We start from the raw sequence: 14,626 nt of genomic DNA, 5'->3' as shown, positions 1-14,626 counted from the left end.
GTGTATAACGCGGAAGCAAAGTTACGGATTTTTCGACCGCTCATTGTCTCTATTGTGTCCTACTGTGCATCGCCCACCCTCGAGCGAGGTAGGAAAATGTAAGGTAGCGAGACAATTATCCGGATAAACTCGTCGTCAAATTATTCCTGGTGCACGTCAGATGCGTATTCACGCTTTCGTTTTATCGAGTTATCGTTCGTCCTCGCTTCTCACGGCCCCTTCCGCCGTTGTTCGCGATAGCTGTTTCCCAGGGCTTCTCGTCTCGAGGAAAATCGCATTCCTAGGTGTCGCGTGGTATTAACCGTATCAGCAAGCTTCATCGTGTAAGGTTCTCTCACGACTTTGCTCGGCGTATTACGCCTCGTCGTCTACTCGTCACCCCATTTACCGGGAAACATCCCCCTTTGTTCTCAGACACGTTCCACCTATAAGATCCTCCCACCTTGACGAGCCGCGTCGTATCGTGCTCGTGGGGGCTGTTCCAGATCCGAGGAATGCTCGATAACCATATTATTTTCCACCATTCTTCATCGAGGGATTCTCATATCCCGTTGGCCCCCCCGGCTTTTGATCTTTTTCCATGGAATCGTCGCGGCCGTTGCCGGTATTAAATTCCGCAGACCCTCTTAGTTAATCGAGAAACGCTTTGGATCGGCTTTTTCATTTATGCCGTAATACCTCTGGATCGATTTAAGGTGATGAGGGGGAAGTGGGCAGGATTCCCATTAAAAAGGCAAATAATTGGATAATTGCTTCGCAGGAGAGATGAACATTTCTGCATAAATAAGCGAAACGATCGTAGTCTGTTCGCTGTGGGTTTTTGCAAGGCACTGAGGAAAACTATCGTATTTCGGTCTATTTTAGGCTTTGAAAGTATCTTTTTATACGAAACAATAAATATCGTCGACTGCAATTTATTATGATTTGTACACAACATTCCTCGCTCTGAAATCCTTCTTTACATCCTTTCTAATCCTTTTTTAATTAGTCCGCTTAGTTTTGATCTCGTCCACACAAATACATTCGCTTCTTTACGTGATTCAAAGTTTTCCGTATAATTAGAGAGGACAACGACAGTAGAAGCATGAAATGGTGCTCTTAAATTAATCTTCGTTGCATCATTTTTTGTCCTTTTTTCGAGCTAAATTGTGAACTGATAATAAAAGTTAAGGGTACTTTTTCGCATGTTCACAGCCTGCGCTGGCCGCGCAACTGTATTCTCGCGGCACCCTAATTGACTTCAAAGTTCACAAATTTCGGCCGTGTCGCAGGACCGGAAATCATACGACCATCCTTTAATTGCATAGCGCTGCGCCCGAAAATAGTAGGACTATTTACATGGAATTTCGATGGCATTCTCTCGAGATAGCCACCTGTTGTGGTGACACGCGCTGAACCGAACGACGACCGTGCTCTATCTGCTCGTGCTCGTCAAACAAACCGTTTGCACAGTGTTAATTAACCGTTTTGCCTGTGTCGACACGGATCCACCCACAATCGTCTGGATCGTGTACGACCAGGATCACGATCACGCTTGAAAAACTCTGCACGCTCGGCGCAACGGTGGCTGACAGTATTATTTGTCTTCATAATTGATCGACTCAGGAAACGCACGATTTATATATTTCCTAGATCGTTATGTATCCACCCCACCCCGTTGTCTCTTGGTCGTTACACGTGCATACAAACAACGATGAAGACAGCCGGCGTTGCTGCAGTTATGATTAATCGACGCGTTCCGCTAACGACTTCGGAACTCGGCCAAGTGTCTGTGTTCGCTTTAACTCTTCCAGGACAAGTGAAATGCATACAGATTAAGGCTGAAACTATCCGTCGGATTTTTCTCTACTCGAATATTTCGAAATGTCTGCGAATGCTTGTAAAGTATACTTAATTGAGGAAAAACTAAATAATTTGGGGATAGGAGGAAACTTAACAACATTGAGATTAGTAAACTTGATTATTGATAAATGTAAACACATCAGGAATAACGTAAGAATACTAAATAGTATAATAAGGTATACATAAAGTAACATAAATGTTTACATCAACTATAGTATCCCGTCAACTTATATCGTGATAACGTATAACTCGAAACTAAAAATAAATCACGACTACCATAACCAAAATGTCTCCGAATTCCACACATATCTCCGTTTCCGATCTTTCGTAAAATTTATATTTCCTCTAAATAACCAAAGCACCTTTTCGAACCTGAAACAACGATTACGATTCTCAAGTACAAAACAAAAGAAGAAAGTTTTGCAACAAAAAGAGTGACTGTGACCATAGACCAGGCGTTATCCCCAACGAGACAATAGAAATTTTTATTAAAGAACTGTACAGGCTACACAAACCCAATCGAACCAAATACGAACGACAGGGTTATAAGCGGTTTCCGTTTTTACAATAGCATTCAGTCGCGGATCTAAAACATCCTTAGTCGTGTTTCCCAGTATTGAGTCCTTTTTCAGTTAGCCACGAAGGTTCGATGAGAGACAAACCGCGAAGATAACATCTTCCAGTAGCCACGACCTCCGTGAACAATATTAGCGGTGGCTTGGTACCGTGCAACGCCGAGGAAGGATGTATAGCTACCGGCTGCTTCGAGCTCACCTACACAGACGAACAATCCAATTACTCCTAAATTCTCGTTACCCACTCGCTGAGAGAAAACTTACTTAAACTGCGCCCTATACTCGGCAAACTTGTTTAAGCTTCGAATTCCCAGCATGACAACAAAATAACGCTAACCCCGTTCAAAAACTTCCCTTAATCTCGCAGTGTAAACTTTTTCACCCTTACCCACGACGCTTCTTTTTGGCAACTGAACGAACGACCCTCAACAATGGACCACTCAAAATCGGTTTTTTTCTTTTTAAATTAGTGAAAACAGAAAAGAATTGCGTGTTCCAACGACTGATTAGAAAGTTACTAGGAAGAAATAATCCTACATTTATCTTGATTAAAGTAGTAAAAATTCAGGATATTTTTCCTGAAAATTAGACCTGCTGAAAATTGAAATTTGTTCATGTTATTATTTGATAAAATATTTAAAACAGCAAAATACAATGTACTCTGATTCATTCTTGAAAGTACGAGCCCACTCAAATCGATAACAGAAAATACTCACGGTTACGTAGGTTTGATCCCTCTGCAATTCCGCGAGATTATCGTAGAGGCCTTCGAGCAGCGCCTTCCTAAGTTGCTCCGTATTCTTCCCGCAGCTCGTCTTCTCCAAATTCGCGCGTTTCGCCAATGCGGCGAGCTGCTGTCGCACCTCGACGCCGTACTCCAGATGTCTATGATGCATAAAGTTCTCGTGACACCAGACCTTCTTCTGCTTCGTGCTCGTATATGCGCGGAAAACGTTCAGCATCGTGACGTGGTCTCCCTCGGGTGAAGCGAATCTGGAACGAACGAAACACCGGCGACGTGCCACGTAACAAGCAACAAAATATCGATCACGGTTCGGACCATTTGACGTTTTAACATGAAACAGCGTATACTCTGTGCGCTACATACTGTTGTTATACTTTAAATAAAATGAACTAAACAAAAATTGTAAGAAATCCATAATTAAAAATTCGTCCCTCAAAAGGTTAATCGAGTATTATCAAACACAGTTAAGTTAAGTCTTAAACTGTAGGAAATCGATATCGAATAAAATAAATACCTTGATCTGGCGACGTAAGCTTGTTGTCTTCTGGCAGGTGGATCGGTGAAAATGGATTCTCCCGACAACAATGCGACGACTGTAAGCGCCTCCTCGAGGCACTGATGCTCCACCGACGCAAGGATCACCTTGGTGAACCTTGGATCCAGTGGGAATAAGGACATCGTTCTGCCGAGTGTAGTCAGCTGTGGCGGAGAACCTATTCGCGTGAAAATCCAATGAGAAACTTTTGTCTGTTACAGTAGCACCGTATAGCAACGCCCGTGAATCGAAGAAAAGTAAGTCGATTGACCCCAACTGTTCTTGTTCCCCTGAGTGATCGAGTTTCGTTTGCACTCTTCGTTGGAACTCGATTCGAGGCTCTTTTTCGTTGGATAAACTTCTTTGCTATTACTGATTTCTATTTTTTTTTTTTTTTTTTTTTAATTCAATTCCATCGATTTCATTCAAATGAAATGTTATCAATTTTAGTCGGACGAGACTGTTCAAAATTCTGTTTGGAATGATAGAGTTTAGATAAAACCGATTACATTTGTAAGAAAAATGTATTAATATATTTTAATCAGACAACATCGAACGCAAATTACAGTAATACCAGGTTCTCAAAAAAAGAAGAAAAGAAATAAATAAAAAGGTTGATTGAAATCCACGAGGAGACAGTCGCGGTCTGTTCTCGTCGAAGAGGAAGAATCGAGAACGGTTCGATTAGCGCGTAGGATTTCATCGAACAAACGGAAAGAGCTCTCGAAACTCGGATCCAGGGATCCAGAGGGGTCAATACTTTCCCTCCCAAAATGTAATCATGCTCACCTTTAATGGCCCCGAGGTTCTCCAAGCAGGTCACCGCGGCGTCTACGGCTTCGTTCGGCGGTTTGTCCATAAAATCAAAGGTAGTGATATCAACCCCGATGGCGAGCAACTGAAGCGCCACACCCGCTAGGGAACACCTTTGTATCTCCGGCACCGGCATCTCCTTCATCCTCTCGAATTCTTCTTTCGTGTAGGTTCTGTAACATTTTCCAGGCGCTTCGCGGCCAGCTCTGCCCGTCCTCTGCCATGCCTGCGCCTTTGAGACTTTTTCCACCCTGAGCACATCCAATCCTGTCGTCGGATGATGAGTCCTCGCTTTGACCACTCCGGTGTCGATCACATGCCGAATTCCTGTGTAATTTCATCGGGAATGTCTGTGTACACCCGACGTCCACGGTATCCACTCGCGAATGTAATCACGAAAGCGAGCCGAGCAATCAAGCCTGTCGCGAACGAGTACCCGCTGGTTTCAGCCGCGATATTAGCAGATTGCGGCGCACGCGGAAAATGAAATTGGCCCCAAACGAACGGACAATTTCCCGAATTAACCCCCTGTTCGATCTTGCCATCGAACCGAGGGGGAGGGCTATTTTTGGCAAACGGAGAATTGTTCAAGAGGAAAAGTTTCGAGCGACGAACGTAGCGAGTCCACGCGGCGACTAGTCGTATCATGCATGTGTGCTGCCATTTATTTATGACTTTTATCATTTTATAACATTTTTAGAAGGTTTCTATTTTTAATTTAAAACTGATTGTGACACTCGAATAAATGATTACGAATTTCTAAGGACGCCAAATTTTATCCTTACAGCTAAGAGAGTGCATTCCCTTTTCTCCCCTTTAGTTGTTTGTGGATTAAATCACAAAGATTAACGTAACTGTGACTTACCACCGATAGTAACGGACGTCTCGGCCACGTTGGTAGATAAAATGAGTTTCCGCATTCCTGGAACGGATGGTTTGAAGGCTTCCAATTGCTGATGCGTGGGCAAAGACGAGTACAATGGAAAAACCTTTAACGGTGGATATCCCTGTCCATCCAACTGTTTAGCTACTTGTCTTGCGCTCGCTACTGCAGCTTCTATTTCTTCTTGTCCGGTTAAAAACACCAGAATATCCTCGCTGGAGAGAAGATAGAAAAATTCAGGAAATTGTTCGTTTCCTTCTGACCTAGTTTCCGTTCGTATACGAACAGTTTCCCCCTAATTCGATAAAAGTAACGGTATGTAAATTCCAAGATCTTGTAACTGGCTCAGCGATTCAAAATTACATCACGAATACTTTTCTTTGCTTCAGCGACTATCGACTAACAGTGGAATTATCGAGGACAAGGCATGACTGTTGAGTGTACTACTATATCATTGAAACTAGAAGAAAAAATTAATTTATCGGTATAATTTGTATCCTATTTCAACAACCGTCATCAAAAATGTTAGCAACCTCAACGACCTTGTACAGTTCCATTCCGAAATCTTCCCTATACTACACAGTTTACTAAAAATACAAAAATATATACTATCATTTTTTTGCTATATAATTGATGCATACTACACACATTGCTTGTATATTGTATATTGCACACAATTTCTTCACACAAGTGCACAGCTCCCAATGGCACACATGCACGCCCTTCACATATCTGCCCGCATGTTTCATGCATAAATGCATATTTTACGCGCGCAGAAGCCATACGCTCTTCGCGTATCCCGCCAACGCTTACGTTATCCGTAGCCATCTAATACCCCCCCCCCTCCCCCCTCGCTTGGTTCGAGGGTGTTCGACAGAATTCCAAACAACGAAACAAAAAGAGTAGACGAAGCTGGCAGTACATAAGAGTCTTACTTGGCAGGATTATCGCGGTGAATCTGGAAGGCGGTAACAAGGGCAGAGAACGCGTAATCTTCTTGCGACTTGACGGCGTGATAAATCTTCACGGGATGCTGACGACCCTCTAAGTACACCGCCGGTGCTTGAAAATACTTGGCGAACTTATCGACGTCCATCGTCGCCGACATCACGAGCAACTTCAACGGCGGCAGGTTCTTCAGCTTCCGCAGATTCTGCGCTCGTCTCGCCACACCGAGCAACACGTCCGTCTGGACGGATCTTTCGTGGGCCTCGTCGAGAATCACCACCGAATAGTCCGAGAGGATTTCGTCGGACATTGCCTCGCGGACCATCATACCGTCGGTAAGATACTTGATCCTCGTTTGGGGGGACGTGACGTCCTCGAAACGCACGCAGTAACCGACCAATTTTCCTGTTTCCACGCCCTGCTCTTGGGCCACCCTCCTGGCCACGCTCACCGCAGCCACTCTTCGTGGTTGCGTGATACCAATGCAACCGGATGCACCCGCTATCCCGCAGGTGAGAAGTAACTGAGGTATCTGCGTGGTCTTACCGCTACCGGTCTCGCCGATGATGATAAGGGTGCTGTTCTTTCGTATCTCGTCGAGCAATCTGAAACCGATCGAATCGAAGAGAAGCTTGTTGAAACGTTGACGACAATGGAAAGGTTTTTCTTGTATTTCTTTTTGAGGATTCTTAAACCTCAACTCGTTATGATTTACACGCATAATACTCTATTTCATAGTAACAACATTATTTGAAATATTCAAATGTTCGCGGTAGACGCGTCTTCGGTACTGGATGGTGGTGCCACCTAGACAGCGGACGATCACACATTACGAGTTCGCGCAGTCGACGCGTCGATAAGTCGCCATTTTGTTTTACAATCTACCCGAGTAGTTCGTCACTATTGTTCAGAAGACAAAATAACAGCGCAAATCAACCGGGAAACGATAGAAAATGATGCAGTACTTACCGCTTACGAAGCCTGTAGACTGGTAAAGATTTCCTTTGTTGTTGTATGCTAACGTTACCACGATCCACATTTTCTGTCGGAACATTTTGACTGTCCTCGTGTTTTTGAATTTTGCTGGGGCTCTCGTTAAACACGACGGTAGTAGGGCGTTTCAGTGCTAATTTTGAAAAGCTGGAAGTACCTATAACATTGTACTTCGAATCTGTGTTGTCGTGGACGCCCATGTCGTCTAAAATTCTACCACAAACGGCGAACTTACCAACGGTACTGTGTCCACGAGCACGCACGTGTTGCACACTACACCTGTGTACAAATAAGCGTCTTGACAAGAGCAGACAACAGCCAATGGCATAGTGTCGCTAATTTATATTATTTGTTGGCCATTTTTCCATACTTGAGCCATATCAGTTTCAGATACATTTAAAATCTTTCATCGTTTATCCCTTTTCGAGTATGGAAGAAATATTTTATGCGTTTGCGGCCGTTATTTTTCTTTATGTTGTTCAACTCTTAAAAGAAAAAAAACAGCGAATAAACAAGACGACTGTTGCGCAACGGATGATAAATTTTTATTTACACCATTGCCCGTGAAATCGACCGTATTTTTTAAATTATCACGCGATGAATGTATGTACATGATAAACTCCATTTACGCGGTGAAAGTATATTTACGAGTTTAATATCTTAATTTCATTTCATAGTAAGGAAGTACTTGTATCGGTACTACAAAAGTAAACTTCATGCTATAATGCAAATTAAATTAATATCTTTGGGTATGAAACAACAATACAAAAGAAATTACATGGTTCTTGTTTTGATTCAGCCACACACTATTAAATGTACATTTAGATACACTGATATATTACAACATATTGAAGATCTTATCGAATAATATGTAATTTAACACCATCGCATGTTTTCTTTTTTTTTTTGTTCCAACAGGAGGTAGAAAATAATTCTTAATTTATTTATATTATGAACTTGTTCCTTCGCAATGATTAGTCAAATTGCGTTATTATTATCATTATTAAACTTTACTACTACAGATAATGTAAAACAAATATCTCTGTTATTTGTCATTTGTCGGCAGATTAGTCTATTAATAAAAAAATCTGCTTGTCGACCAATTAAAAATGAATTATAGTTGGTTTTAAATGTATACATTAAGAAATTATCACAGATTAACGCCGTGTAAGAGGAAGACACAGTGAGCAAATTTTTTAATTATACTTTAAACAAAGATAACTATCTATATTTCGAATTTGTCGCTAAATGGAATGCGTAATCATCGTAACGGTCGATGGATCGGTGCTTTCGCACAAGGAGGTATCTGAAAGCATAAAAAAAAAGATTAAATAAATTCTATATTCGGTCACATAGTAACGTTTAAAAACGCTACTGAAGTTACAAAGATGATTTCTCGTGAGGTATTGGTCCGATTTAAAACAACGGTAGAATCTGAAACAAGCATTTGGTCAGTTATTTTTATTAAACATTTGAACCCTCTTCGGTAAAATTATAATAAACATGCCATCAAACAAGTCATTTTTCCCATTTTTGCAGATTGATGTTGTATTTATCACATTTTACTGATGAGTTCTTAAACGCGAGGTTGAAACATTTAATAAAAATAAGTGAATGCATGCTTACACCAAACTATACTACAGTTGTACCTTAATACTACTGAAATTAACATATTTACTTATTTAAAAACTAAATAATTACCATTGCACCAATACGAGAAAGGTAACGATTTCTGATACTAGTGTCGGACTGCGGCTGTAGAAGATCGTCAGTCGATAAATCTGAAGTAGACTCTGGGGATAGTAATTTTGCCCTCTCGAGACTTTCGGGTGTCTGTCGAATTTCCTGGTATTTATCTCTTTGACCTGGTGTCATATTTAGATAACCGCCACTCGTGGCTACATCTGACATCCAAATTGCAACAGCGGTCAATAACGAAACTGTTAAAAAGATGTCAATTAGGAAATTTTATACATACAATTCTGTTATAATAATTGCAATGTATAACAAATTCAGAAGACATACTCCATAGCCAACCCAAGAAAAACATTTCAAGCATGAAATATCCACCTCGGTCCACAATTATTCCAGTTAAAATTGTAACTACAGCCAAACCTAGATTTTGTACAGACTGGGCTCTGATAATAATGCAAATAGAATGTGTTATAATATCGTGTACCACAAGATATAGTATACTTTATGTATACTAGACACGAACCCTGCTTTGTTAAGAGAAATGGATTTAACTTTACTTACATTCCGTAAGCAGTACCAAGCTGATATTCTGGGGTGACAAGAGCGATTAATGGCCACAAACTACTGGCAAGCATCGAATATGCTAATCCCATTAGAATCATGCACACATAAGGATTCACATATGTGAATGCAAGTAATCCATGAGCCACCATAGTTACAAGAATACTCATAAATACCCAAGTAACATTCTTTCCAGTTCTATCAACAAGATATCCGAAAATAGGGGATGCGATAGCTGATATAGAATATACGAGAGAGTTAACTTTGTTCGCATTTGCTGGATCAAATGCGTATTTTCGTTCGAAGAAGACCCTAGAAAACAAATATTATGTAATATACAATATAGATAAAGTATGTTTACAAAACTTTCCTGTTGCTCATACTCACTTTCCTAAGGCGATAAATGGAAATATCGCGACGTAATAAGCAATGCAGATGAGAGCGACTAACCAAAATATAAGCCTAAAATCCTTAATGTCTGTTAGACTAACAACCTGGGCTTCTTCCCCTTCGCCTCTTCTCAATAATCTCTCTGCGCGCTTATCCATAATACCTACTACACAGGCACAAATCATAGAACCCACCATAGTGAAAGTAGCAAGGAAAAGTACTACACCGATACATTCTGGTCCTTTGTAATACTGGGACACGAAAGTATAAATTGGTTCCATGACCAAAAAGTTTACAGTTGAGCCAACTCTTGCAAAGCTTAATTGTAAACCGAATACCATGTTCAATTCTTTTCCTTTGAACCACAAGACTGCATAACTATTCTGAGCAACAGCCAACGATTCTGTACCAATACTATAAGAAATATTAAATTTAATGTTAATTGACATGATAATTATCAACATCATAAAATAAAAACATACCCAAATACAAATCGACCAATCATCATGAGCCAAAAAGCGTTAATCATAGCTCCTGTTGCAAATATGATTTGTCCAACTAATGCGAGTCCCATATATATAATTGTTCCTAAACGTATTCCGAAGACACTGTCCAATAAAAATCCTCCGATGAAACAAAAAATCACATTTGGCCACGAATATATTGAATAAAGTAGAACGAATTTAGAAGTTGACATCGCCAAATCGCTCCTAAAATTATCTTGGAGTGCGCTAGGATTGTCAAAGCAGAAGTACGGACCTGAAAACAAAGTATTGAATTACATTAATTTATTCAAGGGATGAAATACCATGCTTCTGATACGGAATCATCTTAACGGGGTCAATGATCTGATAATCTAAGGCATGCTTCGGAGAATACGTGAAAAACGTGACTCATAAGCCGATCGATTTCAGCGTAAACACGCGTTTTTCGTATTATGTATTTTCCGATGTGAATCCCAACACTATTTCTATATTAAAATGTTAATGAGAGGATAAATAATTTCGCTGATATGTCTTATCTCGAAAATATCCAGAGCGAAAGGAATATTAATGTAATTTACGAAGTCCGTAATAGTACTGTTCAAATGTCTGATAGCAGAAGTGGGCAAGATTACTATTTAGACAAAAATTTTAAAAATAGCGAAGAAGAAATGAACATTGATTCGTTATTTGTTAAATAAAAAGTATAGTATCATTACGAGCACCAGATCAAATATCAAATCATGACCAGCTGCGTAACATTGAAGATGAAGAAGACGGTCGGTCGTTACAGACGATAGTGATCGATTAAACTGTCATCAGACGTTTTCGGAACTTGGAAGAATGCAGCTGATCAATGTACGATTACTAAGCGACACTTATCGAGAAACGTATTCCTTTGTTTTCAGCAAAGAAGTTTCAACATTTAACCCTTTCATTACCTACAAAGAGATATTTCGTTACCACAATATCGCTTTTGCGATGCCATAGACGAAATATCTCGCATCGCAATTTCCGGTATTCTCTTCATATCAACGTCAAGTCTTATAAATAATATTAAATATATCTCGTTATATGTAATGAAAGGTTTAGTAAGCATTTTGCAAAAATCCTACTATAATTTAAAAATTAACAATCGATCAACAATAAATTGATGTACAGGAGTACGATTAAACTAAAACTATGTTTCAGTGTATTGTGTATGGATATTGTATTATCGAATAAATACTATCACCACTACATCGACATGTTACTGTTTACATTTATCTCGAAAACAAATGATTTAACATGCCATAAAGTAAACAGAATTCTATTACGAAATGTTAAAAGAAAAAGTACAATCGTTACTTTATATGAATTAAGATAAATCGTGACTAAATGTATAGCAAGGTCGTAATGTACGGAAACAACAACAATCGGGCCTAAACAATGGCTCTTCGAGCACGTTGTAAAGATAACGTTGGAGTGACAATCGTACCAAAACCTAAGAAGCACATAAGAGCTAGTCCTAGAAATCTGTACGGTAGCTTTTTAGGGCTGCAGAATCCTTGTAAGGCGATTTCATCGTCGGATCTGTCCAGAGTGGTATCTGGACTTTCTAACACGCCTCCTTCCATATCGAATCGCGTTGTTATTTTATTGTTTACAACTGACAGGCACAGCCACAGGTGCCTTGGGCTCGAGACGTTCACTAGAGTTCACTGTACCGATCATTACACCATCAATCAAATACGCACGAGCCAATCCCCTGTTCTAATGAACCAGATGCGAGTCTCTTAAAAAAAAGGATTGTGCTAGGGATCAGCTCGTGAATGCTGTCGATTAACTACTTTAACGAGTTAGATGTGCTGCCAGTCGTGTCATTACTAATCTGTCAATCGTATACGTCACGCTGGCTACCCAACCTGCGCAGCAAAACACTCGAATACCAAAAGATCGACTTAAAAATCTCTATCGGAAGAATGTGCAGTGTTACCAATATCACTTGAATGCCCCTATATATCCGAGACTTTACACGTAGAAACATTTTTTCGTTGAGAGCACTGATTAAAGATTTCAAAGCTAAGCTTGTTCACCGTTAGATGACGATAGTGGTAAGATTTCGAAGAATTGTTTAATGTTCAAGGTGGTATACGATAAGTAGATCTCTACTTCATCGGAGAACAAAACAATCCTAAATGAATATTGTCAATAGCTCTATCATCTTCTAATCTGTGACGCCATCATTGTAAGCCCAAAATAGAATAAAGTTCTCGTAGTTTGATTTTCATGAGTTTATTGCGAAACATAATTTATTGAATGTAGATAATTAATACTTAACACTAATCGCATATTATATGAAAATTTTCTTATGTTAGAGATCGAGATTTGGAAAACCAGCAGTTCGGAAGCGATCATTCTTGACTTAAGAGGCGACTTCTTCCGTCGCACCCTCGAACTCAAGCTTCACTTGACACTCTTCCGGCAATCCTTCAACGTCTACCTCCGATTCCGGTGCGTTTAACATGTTTAACGTTACTTCCGCTGATTTTCCCATTAATCCTTGGTTCCCTGTTGATTGTTGCTTCACTTGCGCCGACTGTTGCACCGATTGTTGCGACAATATCTGTTGCCTGATGGGCACCCCCGCCTCTTCGAAGGCTTTCTTCTTCAACGTTGTCCGTATCTGAGAGCTAAAATGCCAAATCGACCGGTTAAAGTTGGATCAAGACTGACGCAGAGAAATTGAGGGAACAACCGTGGGCTCGATGCAGCCTTGTTAACTTACACCGTTCGTCCCTTGATGTGTTCACTTATTTTGTTCAAGTCTTCACTGAAGGTCTTTACCGAGTGACGGAGCATCTCAATTTCCTCGTCAGTCCATTTACTACAGATCAAGCAACACCACAGAGTATTATTACGTAAAAATACAGCCAGTAATTTTTGCGGTAAAGCGACGAATGAGGTACATAGGTACCATGTTAATGATTTTTCTAGCCGTATCTGTCATTGTTAATATGTAGAAGATGTTTCGTAAGGCTAATGCTACAAGAAATGAATGAAGATGCCCATAAAATCGTGCAAATCGAAAATACATAAAATTTAGACGTAATTAATGTGAACGTGTTTTGAGTCTAAAATAGAGGAAACTTTTCTTTGTTAGATTTAATGTCAGTGTGCAACAAAGCAAACGGTACCGAAAGATGTTTGTTTTTAACAGTTTCGATGATCAGAAATCGATTATTTTAAGAATCGTGTAAATTGAAGGTTAGGTGCATCCTATCGATTCATAATGAAAGCATTCGGGCAAAGCTCGATAACTTTTGTGTTTCCTATTGGTAGCAAGCGGTACCACGTGACATTTTCCCGCGCTTTTCTGCAGACAGAGCAGTCATATAAACTTAAGCGAAGGCATTAAACGCGTTTGTTGCTACTTCCGACAAAAGCAATGTTACATATTTGTTCCTCGTCAAATTACCCAGCTGGTGAGTCCGTTGTGGGGTGCAACTGCATAGTTAATTCACCAAGCTTGTTAAACGCTGCCCCGGCTGCGGTGAAAATCTCACCAACCTGAAATGAGAACGAAATATTCGTCGATTATTCCCCAACACGTAATTAATAACCAACTGACACTTTACTTCGCACACAAATTCACTGAATAATCGAACAGGCGCGATATTTCGCGATGAATTCAATAATCCAACAAGGATGTAAAAAATAATTAAAAAAAATTCTATTGGACAAGACATAACCTAACCTTTTGGCCGCTTATAGACTCCATTGCTAAGGTACTCGAGGGTAAAAGCACGTGACTCGCGTAGAAAAAGGAAGACAAGCGGCGAGGGGGTGGGGGGGAATGACCGTTAAGTGTTATATGGCGAGAAACTGCCTAAAATCGGCGACAGCCGCTACCTTTTCGCTTACCTTGCTCGCAGAGTTCATGTCAGTTTGTGTTGTCGTACGTCGTCATTCGACCGAACAGACGGTTGCACGCTATTGCCATCTCGCGTCGTCCTCGGAATCTTTCTTATTAAACAATTGTAACCTCTGCTTCTCTTGTCGACCCCTTCGACAATCTTTCCCTATTCGTTTTCGTCCGCATAATTATGTGAAAGTATAAGGTACCGACCCCTTTAAGATTATATACATTCTTTTTGAGATGGGGAAATTGTGTATTTTTATTTT

The 14,626-nt window shown here is 40.3% G+C and overlaps 3 protein-coding genes across 5 annotated transcripts; all 3 read right to left on the bottom strand.

The window, feature by feature from the left end:
* Window positions 1-1,941: 1,941 nt before the first annotated feature.
* LOC128891095 (ATP-dependent RNA helicase DHX33) lies at window positions 1,942-7,973 on the bottom strand. Its single transcript, XM_054150297.1, has 7 exons — window positions 7,311-7,973; window positions 6,329-6,946; window positions 5,376-5,608; window positions 4,487-4,837; window positions 3,677-3,875; window positions 3,134-3,410; window positions 1,942-2,616 (listed from the first exon to the last, which is right to left on the bottom strand). The coding sequence occupies exons 1-7, from the start codon at window positions 7,532-7,534 to the stop codon at window positions 2,440-2,442; spliced, it is 2,079 nt and encodes a 692-aa protein (XP_054006272.1). The 5' UTR covers window positions 7,535-7,973; the 3' UTR covers window positions 1,942-2,439.
* Window positions 7,974-8,226: 253 nt separating this feature from the next.
* Window positions 8,227-12,352, bottom strand: LOC128891101 (major facilitator superfamily domain-containing protein 1-like). Of its 2 annotated transcripts, none has more exons than XM_054150307.1 (7): window positions 11,940-12,350; window positions 10,463-10,739; window positions 9,978-10,394; window positions 9,591-9,902; window positions 9,360-9,472; window positions 9,036-9,274; window positions 8,227-8,640 (listed from the first exon to the last, which is right to left on the bottom strand). In XM_054150307.1, the coding sequence occupies exons 1-7, from the start codon at window positions 12,076-12,078 to the stop codon at window positions 8,596-8,598; spliced, it is 1,542 nt and encodes a 513-aa protein (XP_054006282.1). In that variant the 5' UTR covers window positions 12,079-12,350; the 3' UTR covers window positions 8,227-8,595. The 2 variants fall into 2 exon arrangements, with proteins under 2 accessions (XP_054006282.1, XP_054006283.1); XM_054150308.1 differs by having other exon boundaries at window positions 8,627-8,768; window positions 11,940-12,352.
* Window positions 12,353-12,726: 374 nt separating this feature from the next.
* On the bottom strand, window positions 12,727-14,550 carry LOC128891117 (chromatin complexes subunit BAP18). Of its 2 annotated transcripts, none has more exons than XM_054150341.1 (4): window positions 14,366-14,550; window positions 13,920-14,011; window positions 13,230-13,328; window positions 12,727-13,134 (listed from the first exon to the last, which is right to left on the bottom strand). In XM_054150341.1, exons 1-4 carry the CDS (start codon window positions 14,381-14,383, stop codon window positions 12,867-12,869), a joined length of 477 nt encoding a protein of 158 aa, XP_054006316.1. In that variant the 5' UTR covers window positions 14,384-14,550; the 3' UTR covers window positions 12,727-12,866. The 2 variants fall into 2 exon arrangements, with proteins under 2 accessions (XP_054006316.1, XP_054006315.1); XM_054150340.1 differs by lacking the exon at window positions 14,366-14,550 and adding an exon at window positions 14,199-14,257.
* Between the last annotated feature and the right edge of the window lie 76 nt (window positions 14,551-14,626).

The sequence above is a fragment of the Hylaeus anthracinus genome, unplaced genomic scaffold, assembly GCF_026225885.1.
Source record: "Hylaeus anthracinus isolate JK02 unplaced genomic scaffold, UHH_iyHylAnth1.0_haploid 12001, whole genome shotgun sequence".
Classification (NCBI taxonomy): Eukaryota; Metazoa; Arthropoda; class Insecta; order Hymenoptera; family Colletidae; genus Hylaeus; species Hylaeus anthracinus.
This window is presented reverse-complemented; position numbering and strand designations above follow the sequence as displayed.